The sequence below is a fragment of the Capricornis sumatraensis genome, chromosome 10 (genome assembly GCF_032405125.1).
Source record: "Capricornis sumatraensis isolate serow.1 chromosome 10, serow.2, whole genome shotgun sequence".
NCBI lineage: Eukaryota > Metazoa > Chordata > Mammalia > Artiodactyla > Bovidae > Capricornis > Capricornis sumatraensis.
The window spans coordinates 57,886,177-57,907,607 of record NC_091078.1 but is presented as its reverse complement, the minus strand read 5'-3'; the positions used below and the strand labels follow the sequence as shown (position 1 = coordinate 57,907,607).

The window sequence follows — 21,431 nt, the reverse complement described above, 5'->3', positions numbered from 1 at the left end:
TTAAATAGAAGTGGTGAGAGTGGGCATCCACCTTATTCCTGAGATTAAGCAAACGTGTGTATGTCCTTGTGAGCAGAGTCTCAGTTTGTTATAGCCCTCCTGTAAATCCCACTAGTTTTCAAACCAGCTAAGGGAACTTTTTGTCCTAGTGTTAGACCCTAGGGCTGGCCTTCCCAGGATGTGATTCGAACCCTTTACCCCCCCAGGAAGGATCTCTGAGCCTCTGATATCCCTTTCTTCTGTGTCCCTTCCTGTGGGTGTGAGTCCCAACCTAATTGCTTCCCCTCCCTTCCTACCTGCCTCTGTATGGATCTTTCTTTACACTCTTATATCCAGTTTACTGCTAGTGTCCAGTTTGTTTTCATTGAGAATTGCTCCACATGTAGACCTATTTATGATGTATTCACTGGGGGATGTGAGCTCAGCATCCTTCTCCTCTGCCATCGTGATCTCCTCCCAGTAAAAGCACCATAGTTAGAGATATGGACCTGAACGAGCTAAAAGTTGTTGAATTGGAGGTATATAAATGACAGTTGAAGAATGCTGGAGTGGTTTTCATTACAAGCCTTGAGGTGCCATGTGAGTTTTTAAAACCACAGCATGTGTTACTTTGATAAGAATACTATATTTCAAACTAAAAAAGTACATACTCTTAGTGTATTTGATAAATGCAATCAGTGAGGTGTGTTTTGGTGATGTGGGCAAGACCCATATGCAAGATATCTACTGTTTTTAAAGTAAAACCCAAATGTTTGTAATAATAGGGGACTGATAACCATTGTAATCTAAATATTCAGCATTAGCAAAGCATTTATAAAAATCCCAGAAATGTAAGACACACAAAAAAATGAGACATTTCCTTGTATGCTGATATGGAAAGACCTCCACTCAGTATCATTCCATGAAAAAAGCAAAGTGCAAAAGAGTGTTTAAAGAATGCTCATGTTCATGTATTTTAGAAGATGTATATTGATAGACATGTGCTTTTGTAGTCATAGAAGACTTCTGGAAAATTAGTAAAGTAACTGTTTATTTGTGCCTTTAGGAAGTGGGACTGGGTATCTGGGGAGAGAGGGAGACATCAAGTCATTGTATGTGCTTTTTTTTTTTTACTGTAAATTGTTCACCAAGTCACTACACTTCATTTTTTAATGAAAAACTGCCACTGTGAACTTTCTAATCAATCTGTTTGAGAAGAGACTATGAATACCCATGTTTAGACATAGACTGCGAGGTCTGGAAGATGAGGGATGACACTCTACAAATGTTCTCTTCACCTAGGAGTTTTGAGTGTGAGCTCATTGCTCTTGGAAGAACCAGTGCCCTGGGCAGGGTGTGTGTGTGTGGTGGGGGGAACTCAGCTGCAGAGTATGTAATTCTTTCTCTGTTCCTTTTTCCAATATCTAGGGCTTGTCCTGAACAATATAAATGCAAAGATAGCAAAAAAAATCCTGACTATAATTACACAAATTTTGACAACTTTGGCTGGTCTTTTCTTGCCATGTTCCGGCTTATGACCCAAGATTCCTGGGAGAAGCTTTATCGACAGGTTATTTATTTATTCATTCTATTTCCCTCTCTCTCTCTCCACCTCCCCCTGCCGCCCCCTGCTTCCCTGCCTCCCTCTCCCTTTCCACCACTTATCTATCGTTTATTTATAACCAACCATCTCTCCTTCACCTTTGTCATGTATTTTTTAATATAAATTTATTTATTTTAATTGGAGGCTAATTACTTTACAATATCGTATTGGTTTTGCCATACATCAACATGAATCTGCCACGGATGTATACATGTTCCCCATCCTGAACCCCCCTGCCACCTCCCTCCCCGTACCATCCCTCTGGGTCATCCCAGTGCACCAGCCCTAAGCATCCTGTGTCATGTATTTTTTATCTTTAACAATTGTACTGTTAAATTCTCTTTTAGAATTCCATTAGAAACATCAAAAAGACTATAAATGTGATATCTGGAAGAAGAGTACAAAAAATGCTTCCTAGAGATGTCACCCCTCACCAGCTTCCCCACTGACTGCAGTTCCACCACTAGTACTTCAGCCTCCATGCTGCATTGCTCTCTCTTGCCATTTTTTATGTAAAAAACACAAATACCCATGAGAAAGTCATAGTCAGGTCACTAGGACTTCTGTGTGAACATGCAGATGGTATTTCCTTACTGAGGGACAGAGCATCAGGAGCTCCAGTTGATGGGGGAGGCAATAGATGAGGTTGTGGGCAGCTGAGCCAGTCAGATCTGGGGAGAGACCAATGACTACTGTCTAATCTCTGCCCCAGGTGAAGTCACCCCGTGTGTTCTGTCCCTTGCAGACCGTGCGTACCTCAGGGCTCATCTCGGTCCTCTTCTTTGTGGTGGTCATCTTCCTGGGCTCTTTCTACTTGGTTAACTTAACCCTGGCTGTTGTCACCATGACTTATGAGGAGCAGAACAAGAATGTAGCTGCCGAAACAGAAGCCAAGGAGAAGATGTTTCAGGAAGCCCAGCAGCTGTTGAAGGAGGAGAAGGAGGTAGGGGCACATGATATCTGTTAGTGGGGTCTACTTGGGGGCATCCCAGAGGCTGTGGGGTCTGACACTTAAGGTTTCTGTACAAGGCCTGTACAATGCTTTCCCAACTGGTGATTTTCTGAGAAATTTTAAGCCCCTTGCAGCTGGCTCTGCTACGGTCTCTCATGAAGATGCCCAGGCCCAGGGCTCTTGAGAAAGGGATTTTGATGATCTTTGACTTTCTGAACATGAGCCTTCAAAGACAGATCCAAAATTGCTGGCTAGATATACGTGTGTGAAAAGGATGGCTCTGCTCTAGGCTTTCTTGTGGGAAGCTGAAGATGTTTGTGTCCAGGGACTTTGCTTGAGAGCGTTTGGAAAGCAATCATGATGGCTGTAGAGATGATAGTCATGATCATCTCTCCCTTTTTGTAATTCCTGTTATATTTACAAGCCCTTCTTATTGTTTCCCTGGCATCTTGATTTTTTTTTTTTTTCAGTTCTTCAATTCCAAGATTCAGTTTTAAGATTTCAAGGCAGGGATCATGTTTTATGCTTTTTCTCATCCTCTGCAGAGATTTGTCAGGAGGAAACCCCTCTTAAGTGCTTGATATCTGCATCATTAAACACAGACATTTAGTGAGTACCTAGCATATACAGGACACTGTGCTAAGGGTTAGTGGCACAGAGATGTTGGAGAGTCAACCCTGCCTTCAAGGGCTGCAATATCGTGAACAAACAGGACACATTCCCCACATAAACAAGGATAAAGATAGCATACTCCAGTTGGGCAATTTGCAGTTGAAATGGTCCAGGGCTACCAGAAGAGAGGGGAGAATGCTCACCAAAGTGGAAGTCATTTGCAGTGTTCCATGAGGAGTGTGATCTGTTAATTAATTGCTTTTGTTCACTTTCTAAGGCTCTGGTTGCCATGGGAATTGACAGAAGTTCACTTAATTCCCTTGAAGCATCATCTTTTTCCCCAAAGAAGAGAAAGCTATTTGGTAGTAAGAAAAGAAAATCCTTCTTTTTAAGAAAGTCTGGGCAAGACCAGATTCCAGGATCAGATTCTGATGAAGATTCTTCAAAAAAGGCAAGTTTTGGCCAAAGAATTAATGATATTTGAGCACTGCTCAGGGGGACAGATCAAGTTGTCCATCTAACTGAAAGGATTCATTCAGTCAGTCAGTGATTTATCCATTCATCCATTTGCACATACTTCCCTGCATCCATGGGTCTATTCAGTTATCCATTTATTTCCAAATATCTGTGTAAAGTGTTGACTGTGTTTATTTGGCACTGGAGTAGGTACTGGAGATACACGGGATATATAACACAGACATCTAATAATGCAGGCACAGTGCCAAGAAGGCAGTTACTGTTCAGTGTGATGACCAGCATGATGGTCACAGGGAGAGCAGAGCAGGAGCAATGTCTTAGGGGCAGTGTTTATTTCCTCCAAGGCAAATGTTAGAGATGTTAGAGTACAAGTAGATTATTTGGGAAGTGATCGCAGGAAGTACTGAGAAAGGAGGGGAGAAGTGATATACACGGAAGAGAAGGTGGTCAATTAATGTGTTATTAAGTCAGTTTAATCTCCTTGGACTAAGGGCACTATTTTTACACTACCTTTGGTCTATCGTTGGTTGAAGACTTCTGGAGTCAGGAAACAATAACTTATGACTTGCTATGTGTTAGGGTAAAAGTTATTTGGGTTTCCAAAGAAAGCCTGAGGATGTGTAGATGGGACCAACAATAACATCTGTTTCAGACCACCAGCCCCAGACTTGATGGGGACTGGGAAAAGAGCAGTGGATCAGAAAAAGGTTCCTAGAGGAAGCAGTGTGTAAGCTGAAAGGATGAATTAACCAGGTTAGAGGAAGAATGAAGCTCCACATGCAGAGAGAATGGCACATGCATAGGCCTGGAAGCAAAGGAGAGCAGAACATGACCCAGTAGAAAATGTGCACGTGCACACTCACACACACACACATGTGTGTGTGTGTGTGAGGTTGGTGGGGATGGTGGCAAGAGGTTCTAGTGGTAAAATGTGGACCCTTGTAAAAGGCCTTGAAGCCAAGCCAAGGAGTTCATTCTTTACCCTATATGCAAAGGATAAGCAGTATGGAAAGGTTTTAAGCAGAAGAGTGATAAGACCAGATTTACTTTGTGGAAATCCTGGATTCATCGAAGAGAGGGGATTGGAGGAGGGTGAGACTGGAGGCCACCAATTAAGAAGCTGTTGCAGTGATCCGAGTAAGAGGTGGAAATGGCTTCAACTGTGGTTCGGGCAGTGAGGGTGAAGAGAGATGAACAGGTTACAGTGGATCTACAGAGGAAAAGATTTGGCAAGTGACTATATGCAGAGGGTGGGGATGATGCCGGTTTATGGCTTGTTGGTGAGTAATCTACCGAGATGAGCAGAGAGCATGTTCTGGGGGGCGAGGAAGATAGCACGTTAAGTTATGCACATACCAATTTTGAGATGCCTAGAGAGTGAAAGAGGAGAGTGAAAGAGCTGGCTTAAAACTCAACATTAAAAAAACTAAGATAATGCTGTCTGCTACCATCACTTCACAGCAAATAGATGGGGGAAAAGTAGAAACAGTGACAGATTTTATTTTCTTGTGCTCCAAAATCACCGCGGATGGTGACTGCAGCCATGAAATTAAAAGATGCCTGCTTCTTGAAAGAAAAGCTATGGCAAACCTAGCCAGCATATTAAAAAGCAGAGATATCACTTTGCTGACAAAGGTCCGTGAAGTCAGAGTTAAGGGCTTCCCCGGTGGTGCTAGTGAAGAACGTGCCTTCCAGTGCAGGAGACGCAAGAGATGTGAGTTTGATCCCTGGGTTGGGAAGATTCCCCTGGAGGGGGGCATGGCAACCCACTCCAGTGTTCTTGCCTGGAGAATCCCATGGACAGAGGAGCCTGGTGGGCTACAGTCCACAGGGTTGCAAAGAGTTGGACACAACTGAAGTGACTTAGCTAGCACAGAAATGATTTTTCCAGTAGTCATATTTGGATGTGATGTGAGCACCAAAGAACTGATGCTTTTGAATTGTGGTGCTAAATAAGACTCTTGGGAGTTCCTTGGACAACAAGGAGGTCAAATCAGTCAGTCCTAAAGGAAATCAACCCTGAATATTCATTAGAAGGACTGATGCTAAAGCTCCAGTACTTTGGCCACCTGATGCAAAGTACCAACTCATTGGGAAAGACCCTGATGCTGGGAAAGATTGAGGGAAGGAGGAGAAGAGGGTGACAGAGGATGAGTTAGTTGGATAACATCACTGACTTAATGGACATGCTTTGAGTAAACTGGGAGATAGTGAAGGACAGGGAAGCCTGGTGTACTGCAGTCCATGGGGTTGCAAAGAGTGGGACATGACTAGGAACTGAACAACAACAACATGGGGCATTCAAGCCAGGCTATTGTTTAGGCAGTGGGATATGCAGAAAAGAAGCTATGAGAGGATGTGATATAGAAAAAAAAATTTATTTAAGGTGGGGGATGTTTGAACATGTTTTAATTCTGGAGAAGAGAAATCAGAAGAGAGGAAGATGTCGGAGATACGGGCCAGGGACTAGTGGCTAGAGCCTCCTTCCTGAGGCAGTGGAAAGATGAAGGAGCCAGAAAGCTGGTGTGCATATCTGAGCCTGGAATGGGGAAAGAGAGTTCAGGGGCCTTTGAAGTAGATGGACGGACTTGCCCCACTGCTGTGAGCAGTTCCCTGGTGGAGTGACAGGGTAAGGTCCCATGGTTTAGACTAGGCTTCTTTGCTGTCAGATCACAGCATAGTCAAGAAATTGCATGTATTTTTTAATATTTTGGAAGTTTTTCCTCATTCTTAACATAAAATATCTTTTCCCTTTAACTGTTAACAGAATAAGAAATGGCTATTGCAAGACTACAGGCTGCCTTTAGAACAGCTTTTCACAAAGGGATAGTTCCCTATAAGGTCATGGTTGGTCAGAACTTTTGGGGGACTAAGTAATTACAGATACCTGAGTTTTCTGGATAGCTGAAGGTTTATGAGGTTATGTCTTTTAATTCCTAGATACTTTAGAATTTTAGATAAGGTGAAAATCAATAAACTCTTAGACACAGCCTGAAAGAGTCCCTGAAGTTTACTAATATAAGGATTTTGTGATATTTATATGACTGTCCTTCTTAGTTTCAAAATTTTTTTGTTTGTTTTGGGGTTTTTTATTGTTTGTTTTTGGTATTTTTGCCACATGGCATGTGGGATCTTGGTTCCCCAGCAGGGATCGAACCTATGCCCCTTGCATTAGAAGCTCAGAGTCTTAACCCCTGGAACACTAGGTAAATCTGAGTTACTGTCTGTTTCAAAATCTATTTAGACAGCCACTCAAGGCACTTCACTGTCTGGCCTCAATTCACCTTTCTGAATTTATCCCCCACTTTTGCCCCCTTGCAAACATTGTTTCTAAATTATACTTTTTATTGCTTTCATAGCCCAAACCATTGTACATTAGTTTTTGTAAAATTTTTTTTTGCTTTTTGTTGACAATGAATAAAACACAGAGAAATAAATGTTTCTGTAGGTATGACTCTAGACTCTAGAAACGTACATACATGAAAATATGAATGTTCAACCCATATTCCTCTTATGTAGTAAATGTGAATTAAGAAAGTTGAACCTTTGGCTTGCAATGAACATGAAGTGAGTTGAGCATCTTCACTGCATGTAGCATTGAAACAAAGTTTGTGAAGTTTTGAGGAGAGGCGGCCCCTTCCCTCAGAAGATCCATCATGCCTTCTCTTACAGCCACACCTCCTTGAGCAAACCAAACGACTGTCCCAGAATCTGTCAGTGGACCACTGTGATGAGCACGGAGACTCCTTCCAAAGGCAGAGAGCCCTGAGTGCTGTCAGCATCCTTACCATTACCATGCAGGGTAAGTTGCGCCTCCCAGGCCAAGGGGGAGCCTAAGTTCAATGATGTCCTTCCCTTCTCCCTCTCTCCAGCTCCCTAGAAGCCCTCTGCAACCCACCATGGGTACTTCTGCAAAGTGACTCCCAGTGCTTCTTCGGAGCACGTGAGCAACATGGCTTTTAAGAAGCGGGTGTTCCCCACGGGCCCACCCTGAACTGTCACTTAGGTAATGGTGGGACCAAGAGCACCAAGAAGACTTCCTGTTCAGGCCACACAGTCACAGGAGGTTTCAGTGACAATGATAGTTAGCCAAAGGAGAGAAGACATAGAAGTTTCCAGGAGGTGACAGTTGTCATTGAAGTTAGAATAGGAATCTGTCATGAACAATAGAAGAAGACCTGTGCATGCAGGCTGGTACCATCTGAGGGACCTGATTAACAACAGGTAATGGGGACCAAACAGGGGTTGGTGTTCAAGGGCAGGACTCAGGTTCTAGCAAGAATGGGGTTAAATGGGTTCTTAGCACTTCTGAGTCCCCTCATGAAGCCCTGGAAATCAGGGTGCCTTTTCTAACCTGAGATCAACTGATTGCATGCCTTTTGTTTCAGTGCTTATAGATGGCCCTGCCTGAATATCTCCCTTTCCCCTGGGCCCTGGAAGCTTGCTGTGCTCTGATATAGCCATTACCTTGGTCCACCTTGGGTGAACAGAACTTGGGCTTATGTCTGTCTCTCTCATGGGTTCATAGCCAGTCAGTGTTGACTTCCCCATCTGTACCTCTGACAGTGCAGCCCTGCTCCTAGGTGCTCAGTGTACATATAAAGACTTTTACTTGACTATGCCACATGAAAGCTGAGTGTAGGAAACCTTTTTAGCTACACATCAGTACTCTTCTTGACTGATCATGTCGTAGCACAGAAGATGCCAGGGAAGAGGAAAGAAGGACACACAGGCAAAGAGCAGCCAGACTGGCGCAGAGCCAACTCCTCAAGGGTTTTTTCATTCTTCTTCTCCAGAACAAGAGAAATCACAGGAGCCTTGCCTCCCATGTGGGGAAAATCTGGCATCCAAATACCTCGTGTGGGACTGTAGCCCCTGGTGGCTAGACATTAAGAAGGTCCTGAGAACTGTGATGACTGATCCCTTTACTGAGCTGGCCATCACCGTCTGCATCATAATCAACACTGTCTTCTTGGCCATGGAGCATTACAAAATGGACCAGAATTTTGAGAATATATTGTACACGGGGAACTTGGTAATTCTAGGTTTTTAAAAATATGGAACGTATTTCAAACTTTGAATTATGACTCTTTCAAGTCTAGATATTATGTGCATGGTCTAACCAAATATGGGTCTTTGGTCCTCTTAGGTGGAGTAGAGGGGAAAAAAACGCCTGTTAGAATTTTATTTTTACCCATTTCAGTAACTTTCAGTGGGCCCCTGTTCACTCTCTAGTATGTTAAGGTATGTCGTTAGTCATCTTGGGGGGCTGTGCTGCGTCTTTGTTGCTTTGCTCTATAGCTTTCTCTAGTTGTAGTGAGTAGGGGCTCCTTTTTGTTGCAGTGCCTAGGCTTCTCAATGTGGTGAGAAGTGGGGGCTTCTCTTGTTGCTGAGCACAGGCTCTGGGCATGTGGACTCAGTAGTTGTGGCTCATGAGCTTAGTTGCTCCGTGGCTTGTGGAATCTTCCTGGACCAGGGATCAAACCTGTGTCCCCCACATTGGCAGGCAAATTCTTATCCACTGTGCGGCCACGGAAGTCTGCAAGTAGACATCTTAAAAGGTCAACTATTTTGGATAATCAAGAAAATATTAACCATATCCAAGGACCCATGGTAATGAGTACCATGGTACCTAGTAATGTTGATGACACCATTTGTCACAAAATAATGTGATTTCCATTGCTAAGTGTTATTTTCCCTGTAAAGGTGAGTCAGGGCCTGGAAGCTGTAGGAGGTTTACTTTCCCAGGAGTGGGTTGCGAGGTGGAGAGTGAGCTGGGGTGGGGTTTCAGATGAGCCTGCTTCAGTAGTCTCAATTAAATTGGGAAAACTAAGATAGGGGAACAGACTTTTCAAGCTGTTCACTTTAATTCATAATTCCTGCAGAAGGCCCCAAGGGTAAATTAGTTTCCCAAGTATCAGAAATAGTAAGTACCCAGTGAATGTTCTACCCTAATTTGCTAATGAGTTAATTAGCTAAAGACCTTATCATAATGTCAAATCTTTTCTTCTTGAAGTTTTATGTTATTTTTCTAATTTAAAAAGCAATACTTGGTTTTTAATTTTAAAAACAAAGGAAATACAAAGAAGAAACTAATTTCTTATGGTCTTACTAGCAAAGATGATCATTTTTAGCAACAGAATATTTCCAAGTATGTATGTATGTGGATGTTTAAAAATTTTTTTACATTGATAAGAACCCAAAGTACCTATTGAATCAGGAGTTGGTCCACAGAGCTGCCTCTGTGCATCAAGTTTAGGATAGTGTAGAACTGTAGACAGGCGCCTGTCACCTTCGGGTCCACCTCCCATGAAGAAGAGCAGGGAGCTGCAGTACAAGACCAGGATGGGTCTCCTTATAGATGGTCTGTATTTAAGTTCTTTTCCCCATACTGTCTTTAGGGAGACGTGCCCTTTGGGTACACATATGTTGGATTAGATTCCATGTTGCACAATGAACCTGACACACAGATTACCTTCTAATAGGCTGGGTCTTCTGGGATGATCCAGGCCAGGGTGTTTAGTTCTCTCCTGTTGAGGTGTCCCAGAATGGCCTGACAAGGTTGTTTCACTTGGAGGGAGAATGTTATGTGACCTCAGGGCCACAATACCTACCCCAACAGAGTCAGCAGGACCCATCTTTCAGTACCTCCTGGTAGATAGAGTTATTGGATAAGTTCCAGAGAATACTCAAAAAGTCTCTAACAGCATCATCTCCATAGACAGGGCTTCCCAATTGCAAAGGTAGTCTATCCATCAGTTCTCCTGTTGATCCAACTAGCAGAAGTAACCAAAGCCCACCTCTCATATTTCCCACTGACCGGGCATCCCAGGTACTGAGGTAAAGTTGCATTTTGCAGTTGAAAGGTGGCTAATTAAGTGACATTCTTCTCCAGAGGCCAAAGGAGGCACAGAGACATTGATGGTGTCTGAAAACACAGGCAGCAGCTGGACCCTGGGTCCTGGAAATTGAAGAGAAACATGCAAAGCTGCTTATGTAGCCTGTGCATCCATTCCATGCACCCCATTCGCTACACATGCGAAAAAGGGAGCAGCCACCTCCCTCTGTTGTGCCCCCATGATGGTGATGATGGGAGGCCTTGGAGCCTTGGGCTTGAAGGAACACATCCAAACTTCCTTCCTCTGATGGATGGAGCCAGATTAAGCTGGCCTGTGGAGTTCTGTGGACTACACTCAGAAATAGGCTCTCTAGGCTTCAGAATTGCTTGAATCAAGGGGAGTCCATTGAGCTCCCGAGAAGTCATAAGTAGCAGTTGAATTGGATTGCAAAACTGATGGTTCCCCAGGCATCTAGTGATGCTGTCAGGCTAAGACACCTAAAGCCTGAAGGAGACAGGAGGAGGAAGAGTGGGTCAAAAGGGGATTGAGATGAATCCTGCACAATTAACTGGAACACACAACACTGCACGCTTTTAGGCACTGGTTGTGGCATTTTGGGGATAGACAGCAATGTTGGGGGCTTCCCTATGGCTCAGCGGTAAAGAATTTGCCCGCAGTGCAGTAGCCACAGGAGACGCAGGTTCGATCCCTGGGTCAGGAAGATCCCCTGGAGGAGGGCATGGCAACCAACTCCAGTATTCTTGCCTGGAGAATCCCGTGCACAGAGAAGCCTGGTGGGCTAAAGTCCATAGGGTTGCAAAGAGTCGGACAAGACTGAAAAGTGTTGGATAAGACTGAAGAGACTTAGCACACTCATGCACACAGGCAGAAATATTTAAAGGGAAAAATAGATATAAGCTTTGATTTTTCTTTGCCACTCTTGATTTCTTTTTATTTGCCTATCTGGGGTTTAACTTTGCCCATCCTTTTATTTTAACTTGTGTCATTTTATTTTAGGGTTATATTTTATAAATAGTCATTTCATTATTTATAAAAATAGACCACCTGTTACTTTTTTTTAAACTTTTTATTTTTACTTTATTTTACTTTATAATACTGTATTGGTTTTGCCATACATTGACATGAATCCACCATGGGTGTATAAAATGACTTAATCATTTATAGGTTGTTGCTGTTGTTTCCAGAATTAAAGAGGAGAGTCTTATAATGAACAACATTTTAAAAGATTTTAACCCTTTTTATGTGAAAGTCACTCAGTTGTGTCTGGCTCTTTGAAACTGTATAGTCCATGGAATTCTCTAGGCCAGAATACTGGAGTAGGTAGCCTTTCCCTTCTCCAGGGGATCTTCCCAACCCAGGGATCAAAGCCAGGTCTCTCATACTGCAGGTGGATTCTTTACCATCTGAGCCACAAGGGAAGCCCAACGCTCTTTTATTTAAAAAAAAAACAAACCCTTTTTATATTACTGTATTATTTTCACACTATGGTTTTCCTCATTTCTGCTTAATTTCTCTGTGTGTTTATGATAGAGAATGTGCTATTTGCTATGAAGAAACGCTTTGCCTTATTTTCTGCAAAGATATAGGAGATAGATTTAACTTTGAATTTGGCTACTATACAACATTTTGCAAGTTTCTTAAGCCTATATTTATCTAATTGTTAAAGACAAAGAATTATTTTTCCCATGGAAAAGACATAGTTTAGTGCTTTTTAAACTCTTGCCCCTCCTTTTAATTCTTTAATATTTTGTTCTGGAATAATGTGCCTTGCATTCTGAGGGAGTTTTTAAGATTATATTCTGATTCACTAATCTTCCTTTCAACCATAACCAACTCAGGGTTTATCCTCTATATCAGGTTGCTCAAAGACTTTTTTTTGTCTGGTAGTGATTTCCAATTCTCTGTTCTGGGCCCTTAAAATTTTTTTTTTTTTTCTGACCAAAGTATTGAGGTTGAGTGTTTAGATAAACTGCTTTTGTATTTTGGTTTATGAATGATATTTATCTTTACTTTTCAGAGGTGTTGTGTACTCCCCTCACTTTGGAGTTATTAGTATCTTAATGAGAATTCAGAGGAGGAATTGCTTGACACTTTCTATTACTCTGCCATCTACCAAGAAGCCAATTTTGCTTTATTTTTTTTAACAGAATGGAAAATATATTTATTCTCCATCCTGATGCCTGTTAGCTTGGTGATACTGTAGTGGAGGCCGTGGTGGGGTGGGGTCGTGGGGAGAGAAGAAAAGGTAAAGTGAAGTCCATGCTGCAGTGGTAAGTGCTTCTTTTTCATGGACTGCAGGGTATATTGTATCAAGAATGAGAATACAGTTTATTTCTTTGTAACCTCTGTAATTTCCTTGGACATACCTTCTTTTTCTCATTTTTTTTTCTGTCTCACTGTAGGTTTTCACTGGCATTTTCATGGCTGAAATGTGCCTAAAAATCATTGCGCTGGATCCCTACCACTACTTTCGTCGAGGATGGAACATTTTTGACAGTGTTGTTGCTCTTCTGAGTTTGGCAGATGTGATATTAAACCATACAGTTTCAGGAAAAAGTTCGATATCATTTCGTTCCTTAAGAGTGGTAAGGCACTTACTTTCTTATTTTACTGAATAACTTATCTGCCAGGATTGAAGAGTCTTCAGTGAGTTCAATAGCTAGTTTCGGATTAAAGCTTACCATCTTACCTCGATCTGAGAACCAAAATTACACTCCTCCTGCCAGCCAGGTCTATAATACACTTGTGAGTCCCAGGCGGTCTTCTCTCAGTCGAACCCCTACACTCCTCCCTCCGCTGCCAAAAGATGACCCTTCAGGCAACCAGGCCCAAAATTATGTCTTCTGGCGTCAGGACTGTGCTCCCTGCTGTGTGTGCAACCCCCCCATCCATCTTTCCCCCCACAGAACTCTGAGCCAGGCACCCTCACAGCTGGGCTTACCAAGGGGAGATGCACTACAGAGCCCAGGATGGGGGCAGGCGCTGCCAGCGGGTGTTGTCCCACAGGGTCCCTCCTCATTGCTCCCAGTAGCGCAGCCCTTTTCTGCAGTCTTTGCCCTTCATCCACAAACCACTGGAGGCACCCCAGTAGCCTTTGCCGAGTACCTGATATGTATGCGGGAAGACTGCAAGGTGAGGGAAGCACTGCCTTCAAGGAGTTTGTGGTCTAGGGAAAATATAAGACATGGCCCAGAAATGACCATGTGGCAGACCCCATAAGAGGTATGGGCAGAAATCACATCTGGGAAGGGAATCAGGAAACCACAAAAGGTTACCTCTCGTCCTCTTTCAAAGATTTAGCTTTTTGGAGGGGACATGGATATGATTTATTTTTTTCTTTTTAAAAACTTTTTATTTCATATTGAAGTATAGCGGATTAACAATACTGTGATATTTTCAGGTGAACTGTGAAGGGACTCAACCATACATATACATGTATCCATTCTCCCCGAAACGCACCTTCCATCCTGGCTGCCATATAACATTGAAAAGAGTACCATATGCTATACATTAGGTCCTTGTTGGTTATCCATTTTAAATATACCAGTGTGCACATGTCCATCCCAAACTCCCTAACTATCTCTCTCCCCCACCCCCCCATCCTTCTCCCCAGCAACCATAAGTTCGTTCTCTAAGTCTGTGAGTCTCTTTCTGCTTTTCAAGTGAGTTCATTTATATAATTTCTTTTTGGATTATTTCTCCTTCTATGTGGATAGGATTTCTAAACATGTGGAATTCAGTTACTTAAGCATACATTTTATAGTTGGCATATATTAGAAAATCACACTGCTTAAAATCAGGCATTATTAGGCTGCTCCCTAAAGTTTTATTGGTGCTTGGGTGAGCAAAATTACATGTGCTTTACTAATGGTTAGGCTTATTACAGCCATGCTCTGAGGCAAGGAGTTCTGTGAGTTTGTCTGTGGACAAGAATAGAACCACACTTTCTCCCTGAGATGCCCCCAGTTCCCCTCCGTGTAGACAGCAGTGGCCCCTCTCCTGTGATAGAAGTCTAACTGACGCAGTATCTCCCTGGCCCTCCACAAATACTGGGTTGGCCGAAAAGTTTGTTCAGGTTTTTCTTTAACATCTTATGAAAAACCCAAGTGAACTTTTGGGCCAACTCCAAAGCTGACACTTAACAGGATTGTACTTTGGAGTGAAACCATTGGTTTACATTAAAAGTTAACACAAGAAATAATCTGTGAAACTAGTTACTGTGCTTTTTTCTGTTGTTGTCTCCTGTAAGGTCTATAAGTTTTCACGGAGAGAATTTCTCTCTGGAAAAAAAGAACGTGTCTTGAGTAGTCCTCCTAGGCACAATACAGCAATTTGTGAGCTCAATTATATAATGAAGGAGCTAACAAACTTTGTCTGTAAAAAGCAGATGGTAAATTTTTTCAATCTTACAGGCCATATGGTCACTATAGAACCCTCTCAGTTTGCCATCATGGCACAAAAGTAGCTATAGACATTAGAGTACACATTCGCATGGCTGTGTTCCAATAAAACTTTATTTACAGACATGAAAATTTTAACTTTATACAATTTTAATGTGTAATGAGATATTTAAAAAATTATTTCGAACCATTTAAAGATATAAAAACCTTTCTCACCTCTCAGGCGATATGAAAGCAGGTAATGGGATGGATCTGGCCCTGGGCCCAGAGTTTTTGACCCTTAGTATAGATAGTGCAGGACAGGGAAGCCTGGCATTCTGCAGTCCATGGGGTCACAAAATGTTGGACATGACTTAGCAACTGAACAACATCATACTGGGGGCTTCCCCAGTGGTGCAGCAGTGAATAACCCACCTGCAATGCAGGAGATGCAGATTTGATCCCTGGGTCAGGAAGATCCCCTGGAGAAGGAAATGGCAACCCACTCCATATTCTTGTCTGGGAAATCCCATAGACAGGGGAGCCTGGTGGGCTACAGTCCATGAAGATCACAAAATAGTCAGACATGACTTAGTGACTAAATAACAGCAACAACCAATATTATACAGGGTTCCAATATATTCGTTTTGTTTAATTAATGTGCATGCTCAGTTCTACCATCATGATCCCAAAGTCTTTATCATTTAAAAAAATTAGACCAAATGTTTCATTTTTAAAACAAAAAATAGATATGGGTGAATATCAGATTGGGGCATGGAGTTGCTGACCATGTTTAAGATGGATTTGGCTTTGAAAAGAATTTTGAAAGTTATAAATGCTGTGGTTTGGGAACAAGTCATTTGAATTATAGCTGAGCATGTGGAATTTGTCCTAACTGGCTTTTCTTCCATTTTTGTTTATTGTCTTTTAAAAAATTATTATTATTATTTTTTTTTTACAGCTGAGGGTCTTCAAGTTAGCCAAATCCTGGCCAACTTTAAACACACTGATTAAGATCATTGGCCATTCTGTTGGAGCCCTTGGAAACCTGACTGTGGTCTTGGCCATTGTGGTCTTTATTTTCTCAGTAGTTGGCATGCAGCTTTTCGGCTCTAGATTCAATAACAAAAAGAATCATTTAAAGTCCTGTGACCCTGAAGTCCTGTGTTTACGACGCTGGCACATGGGGGATTTCTACCACTCCTTTTTGGTGGTATTCCGCATCCTTTGTGGCGAATGGATTGAAAACATGTGGGAATGTATGCAAGAAACTAACCCAAGGCTGTGCATTATTGTGTTTCTGTCGATCATGGTGATTGGAAAACTTGTGGTGAGTGTCTCAGTTTTGTTATTGTTGTTTTAAATGCATGGGCTAAACAAATGCATTAGCTTCTTTTCCAGCACTTTACTAGTGAAAATTGTTATTTAAATATAGTATTATAAATTTAATGTTATATAATATTCAAAAATCTGCATTTGAATTTGATTTGAAGAGAGTATGGTAAGCATGAAAGAAAACCTGTCATGCAGTACTTTAAAGATGCCCCAATGTCTATCCTACTCCAAACGATTATTCAAATCGCCACTGATTGGCTGAGGTAGGGATATTTTACTTAATTTGGTCCATAGATGTAAAATGCAAAATGCCAGACTGGATAAAGCACAAGCTGGAATTGAGATTGTGGGGAGAAATATCAATAACCTCAGATAAGCAGATGATACCACCCTTATGGCAGAAAGTGAAGAGGAATTAAAGAGCCTCTTGATGAAGGTGAAAGAAGAGAGTGAAAAAACTGGCTTAAAGCTCAACATTCAGAAAACTAAGATCATGGCATCTGGTCCCATCACTTCATGGCAAATAGATGGGGAAACAATGGAAACGGTGACTGCTATCATTTTCTTGGGCTCCATAATCACAGTGGATGGTGACTGCAGCCATTAAATTAGAAGACACTTGCCCCTTGGAAGAAAAGCAATGACAAACCTAGACAGTATATTAAAAAGCAGAGACATTACTTTGTCTACAAAGCTCTGTATAGTCAAGGCTATGGTTTTTCCAGTAGTCATGTACGGATGTGAGAGTTGGACCATAAAGAAAGCTGAGCACTGAAGAGCTGATGCTTTCAAACTGGTGTTGGAGAAAACTCTTGAGAGTCCCTTGCACTGAAAACAGATCAAACCAGTCAATCCTAAAGGTAATCAACCCTGAATATTCATTGGAAGGACTGATGCTGAAGCTCCAATACTCTGGCCACCCGAAGGGAAGAGCCGACTCATTGGAAAAGACCTGATGCTGGGAATGACTGAAGGCAGAAGGATAAGGGGACAGCAGAGGATGAGATGGTTGGAGGGCATCACCAACTCAAGGGACATGAGTTTGAGCAAGCTCTGGGAGATGGTGAAGGACAGGGAAGCCTGGCATGCTCCAGTCCATGGAGTCAGACATGACTGAGCAACTGAACAATAACAACAAAGATGTAAAGAAATGTCCGCAGAGTAAGGTTTCTTGCTGTTTAAAAGAAGGAGGATGAGAGGAAAGGAAAAGGAGGAGAGGGGGAAGGAGGAATGATGAAAAAAGTGGTCCTTTTTCTTCCTCCAGTCCTTTTATGACTGTGACTCTTGGTAGAACTGCAAACATCATGCAACCATGAGAAGTACCAAAGCAAGACAAAGTCAGCACTGAGGAAGGTAGACTGAAAGTGGAACAAGCCTACTGTCAAGGCATAATTGGTCCCGTCTTCTAGTTTCAAACATCTTGTCATGTGGCATTTTCTTATTATGTAAGCTTGCCCTGTATCTGTTACTTACAGCTGGAAACATGGTACTCTATGGAGAAACTAATTAAGTGTACACCACTGAGGGTGTGACGAGACAGGAGACAGGCAAGGATACCTGAGCATAAGATCTTCAGAACTGCGTTGGGACTATCATGCAAATATAACTAATGATCCTCATACAAATATAATCAACTGTCCTCAGTATCTAATAAATGGTGTTAGTAGACAGCAGGAGATATGCAAGATCAAGAGAGTGGGAAGAGAGTGCTAAGAAAGACTATGGGAGACACAGTACTTGAAAAAGGCACTTCAGAGGCAAAGAGGACTTAGCAAATAGAGGGTAACTTGAGCAAAGATTCAGACTTGGGAATTCTCATTGTGAAGCTGAGGAAGTGTGACTGGACCCATTAACATCCATAAAACTCTTCCCCCAGAAAGCTGTATATTTTTGAACTGGTGAGAGCCACAAACAAAAGAGGTAAAAAACCTGCACAAGTGTGCCATCTCTCAAATTGTGCAGCTAGGAGAGGACCTCAGAGTTCAGCGGTCCTAGACATTAGACTCATATCCATGTGGGCAATTCCAGCAAAAGTCCAACCTCATGATTCTGGCTGATCCCCAAGGAATATCCACTTTTGATTTTGCCACATGGTTATGCCTTTCACCTTACCCTGCCCAGGCTCTACAATACACGCTGCTTATACACAGACAGACTGCATCTGGTTGTTTGCACCCTGTAACTTCAATTTTCTTTGGTCTTATCTTGATGTCTCTATTACTCCCTCAATCTTTTCTCCTTTTCTTTATTGTATAGATGAACTTTCTTGGGAGATAGAAGGACATAGAACTTTCATTTGATTTGGTTTCCAGTCTTGGGGAAAAGCTGTTGCAGAGCCCTACTGTATTCTTTCCTTTGCTAAATTTTCCCTATGTCCCTCTCCCTTTGTCCCTTCCTAGGTGCTCAACCTCTTCATTGCCTTGCTACTCAATTCCTTCAGCAATGAGGAGAGAAATGGACACTTGGAAGGAAAAGTCAAGAAAACCAAAGTCCAGGTAGCCCTGGATCGGTTCCGCCGGGCTTTCTGTTTTGTAATACATACTCTTGAGCATTTTTTCAGGAAGCGATGCAGGAGGCAACATTTATCAAAGCAAAAAGAGGTGACAGAGGGCCCTGGTGGAGAGAGCAAAGATATCATTCCCCTGGTCACAGGGATGAAAAAGGGCCCAGAGATCTGGGAGGAGTTTGGTGTACTAACTTCTGTACCAATGACCTTGCATGATCGGACTTGGTTGGCCCCACTTGCAGAGGAAGAAGATGATGCTGAATCCCTTGGTGAAGATAAGGGACAGGCTGCCACACAACCTGAGGCTGGAAAACAGGTATGCAGGTTCATACATAGACTCAGAGATCGTTTAAAGCGGAAGCTGCCATGGGGTACTGGTCGCCTGCCCTGTCCTGAGCACTATGCGGAGATGATAAAGGTGTACAGTGTGGTGGCTGCACTTCTGGGGCTGGTTCTAATCATGGTCTGCACATGTGGCGCAGGTGGGAGATACCAGAGGAGTTCAGAGTGGGCTGGGGCAATGAGGGCATCAAATGCCTTCGGTTGAGCACCAAAAGAAATATAGAGTTAGAACTGACTGAAAGGTGAGAAAAGGAGTGTGGAAGGTGAAGTGAATATAGCGTAAACAGAGATTTTGTTTCTTATGAATTGCCTGCCACCCTGGGGAAGATGTCTTAGCCACTACCCAGAATACTCGGAGGGGCAGTAGTCTCTCATCTCTCAGCCTGCCTCTTCCTGCATGGAATCTCTGCCCTGCAAACTAGCTGGAGTAAGGGAGATCAGGGCCCCAGTATTGTCAAGCTTTTGAACTTGGAATAGAGTCTCTGTCCTATTAGTAGTAACTAAAATGAAAACAGAAATCCAACTTCTTGACCACATTCACCAGAAATTTAGCCTCTTCAACTCAGATTTGGAGGAGATGAGAAAAGTTGTGACCTGCGCATTCTAATGAGATACGTATCTCTTCCTTGGGAGCCGAGGGCAGAGGGAGCCCCATCTTCTTGGGCACATCTGCCTAACGTGGAGCTTCCATCAAACTGAGCTGGGGGAGTGGGAAGCGAGAGAGCAGGTCATGGCTAAAGTGCCATAGACTCCTGCTGTTATTACTGAATAGCATAGATTTTTTTAAAAAGTAAATATTTCTTCATTTGCTGTATGCCCTTAGGACAATTCACAGAAACCTTAAATGTATTTTTACAAATATTTTCCACCATTATGTTCATTTTACTGTGGAACATTCTGCAGAGCTCCTTATTCTACCATCTAAAAAGCAGCACTCTGAGTATCTTTTTTATAAATGTATTAATTTTAATGACATTTTTAGATTATGATACTAATTTTGTTCTTTTTCCTCAAGTAAATTGACCTCCCTGTAGTTAATTTTTGAGAACTACTGATTTTATGTTTGTCTCGTCATACACTTTGGAAGATAAATGTGAAAGTTCATCTTTATGGGAGGGCCTGTCACTCCCCCTGCAGTCTAAGTTTTGTGGTGTCTTTAATAGACCCTTCTAAGGGGTCCATTTCAGAACTAAGTCTTATCTTGGCAGCTGATTCTTCTCTGAGAGTGATACTAGGCATTTTGCAGATCCAGTCACTAAGCCAGTAGCTCCCTTTGCCCAGATCTTATTTCTGAGGCTGTGCTTCCTCCTGCCTCCCCAGGTATGCAGCTTTGTATAATTGTAACCCCAAGCATTGGCCACAACTTCTTTTAACTTTCTCTCTTAAGTATAAGTACTTCAGCCCAGCCCAGAGTTTCAAGCTTTGGGTATAACTCTGGTTTCCTTTTTCACATGGGACACTTTTATTCATCATTACTTGCTGCATGCTTTAAATTGTTATTACTTTATTTTTGTTCTGTTTCTGGTCCATAGATAATGTGTACCTGTTTTTTTGTGTATATGTGTTCAAAGGGAGCAGTGTTCTTAAATTATGCCCATACAATGTCAGATTCAGAAGAACCTTCACATATATTTTAGGACGAAACCTTTCTTAAGATGTGACTTTGCATATCCTTGGATTTAGCTGCAGGTCATCAGACAAAATTCATTTTTTATTTTTATATTATAATATATTTTCATATTTTCTTTATGCCTTTCAGTTGCCTATTTTGCTAAGCCAATCCTCTGTACCTAAAAGAATACAAAATTATTTTCCAAATTATTCTTTAAATAGTTTTATTCATGTATTTTTATATTAGGATATCAAGTGATTATCAATTTTAATTTTTACTGTATTATGGCATTGTATTTTTTCAGGGATAACTGATTATACCAGTACCATTTATTAAACAATTTATTATTGAGCCATTGAATTGAAAAGTTACAGTAAGATTCACTTCTTAATTATTTGCTGAATTTTGTATCAAATCATGTTGTTTTGATTATATTACTTATGAGTAAGTTTCATTATATGTTTCCTATAATAATTTTTCCAGAATTATTTTATGTTGAGTTTTTTCAGGAGCAGTTTTTAAAAGTAAAGAGAAAAAGTTAAATAATGTCAAAATTTTCGTGATGAACAGAAAACCAAATAAAATTCAAACTTGTTTCATCCCAAGTGAGATGTCCAGGAGGAGTATTAATTCTACTCTTGGTTTCTCAGTGTCAGGCCAGTGAAGTTCATCAGAAGAGCAAGGATCTCACTAGTCCAGGAATTCAGAGTGTGGAAATTGATGTATTCTCTGAAGATGATCCTATGTCAATACAGAATCTTCGGAAGGTAATTT

At 41.8% G+C, this 21,431-nt stretch overlaps 1 protein-coding gene across 1 annotated transcript in view; it reads left to right on the top strand.

Annotated features, from left to right (window-relative positions):
• The window catches only part of SCN11A (sodium voltage-gated channel alpha subunit 11), a 77,723-nt gene that overhangs the window by 17,292 nt on the left and 39,000 nt on the right, over positions 1 to 21,431 (top strand). Inside the window, exons 8-16 of the mRNA XM_068981943.1 lie at positions 1,408 to 1,549; positions 2,328 to 2,525; positions 3,424 to 3,597; positions 7,296 to 7,425; positions 8,420 to 8,658; positions 12,886 to 13,068; positions 15,824 to 16,192; positions 18,597 to 19,019; positions 21,314 to 21,424. Of these exons, the coding sequence (XP_068838044.1) occupies positions 1,408 to 1,549; positions 2,328 to 2,525; positions 3,424 to 3,597; positions 7,296 to 7,425; positions 8,420 to 8,658; positions 12,886 to 13,068; positions 15,824 to 16,192; positions 18,597 to 19,019; positions 21,314 to 21,424 (1,969 nt within the window). The remainder of the gene's footprint in view (positions 1 to 1,407; positions 1,550 to 2,327; positions 2,526 to 3,423; positions 3,598 to 7,295; positions 7,426 to 8,419; positions 8,659 to 12,885; positions 13,069 to 15,823; positions 16,193 to 18,596; positions 19,020 to 21,313; positions 21,425 to 21,431) is intronic.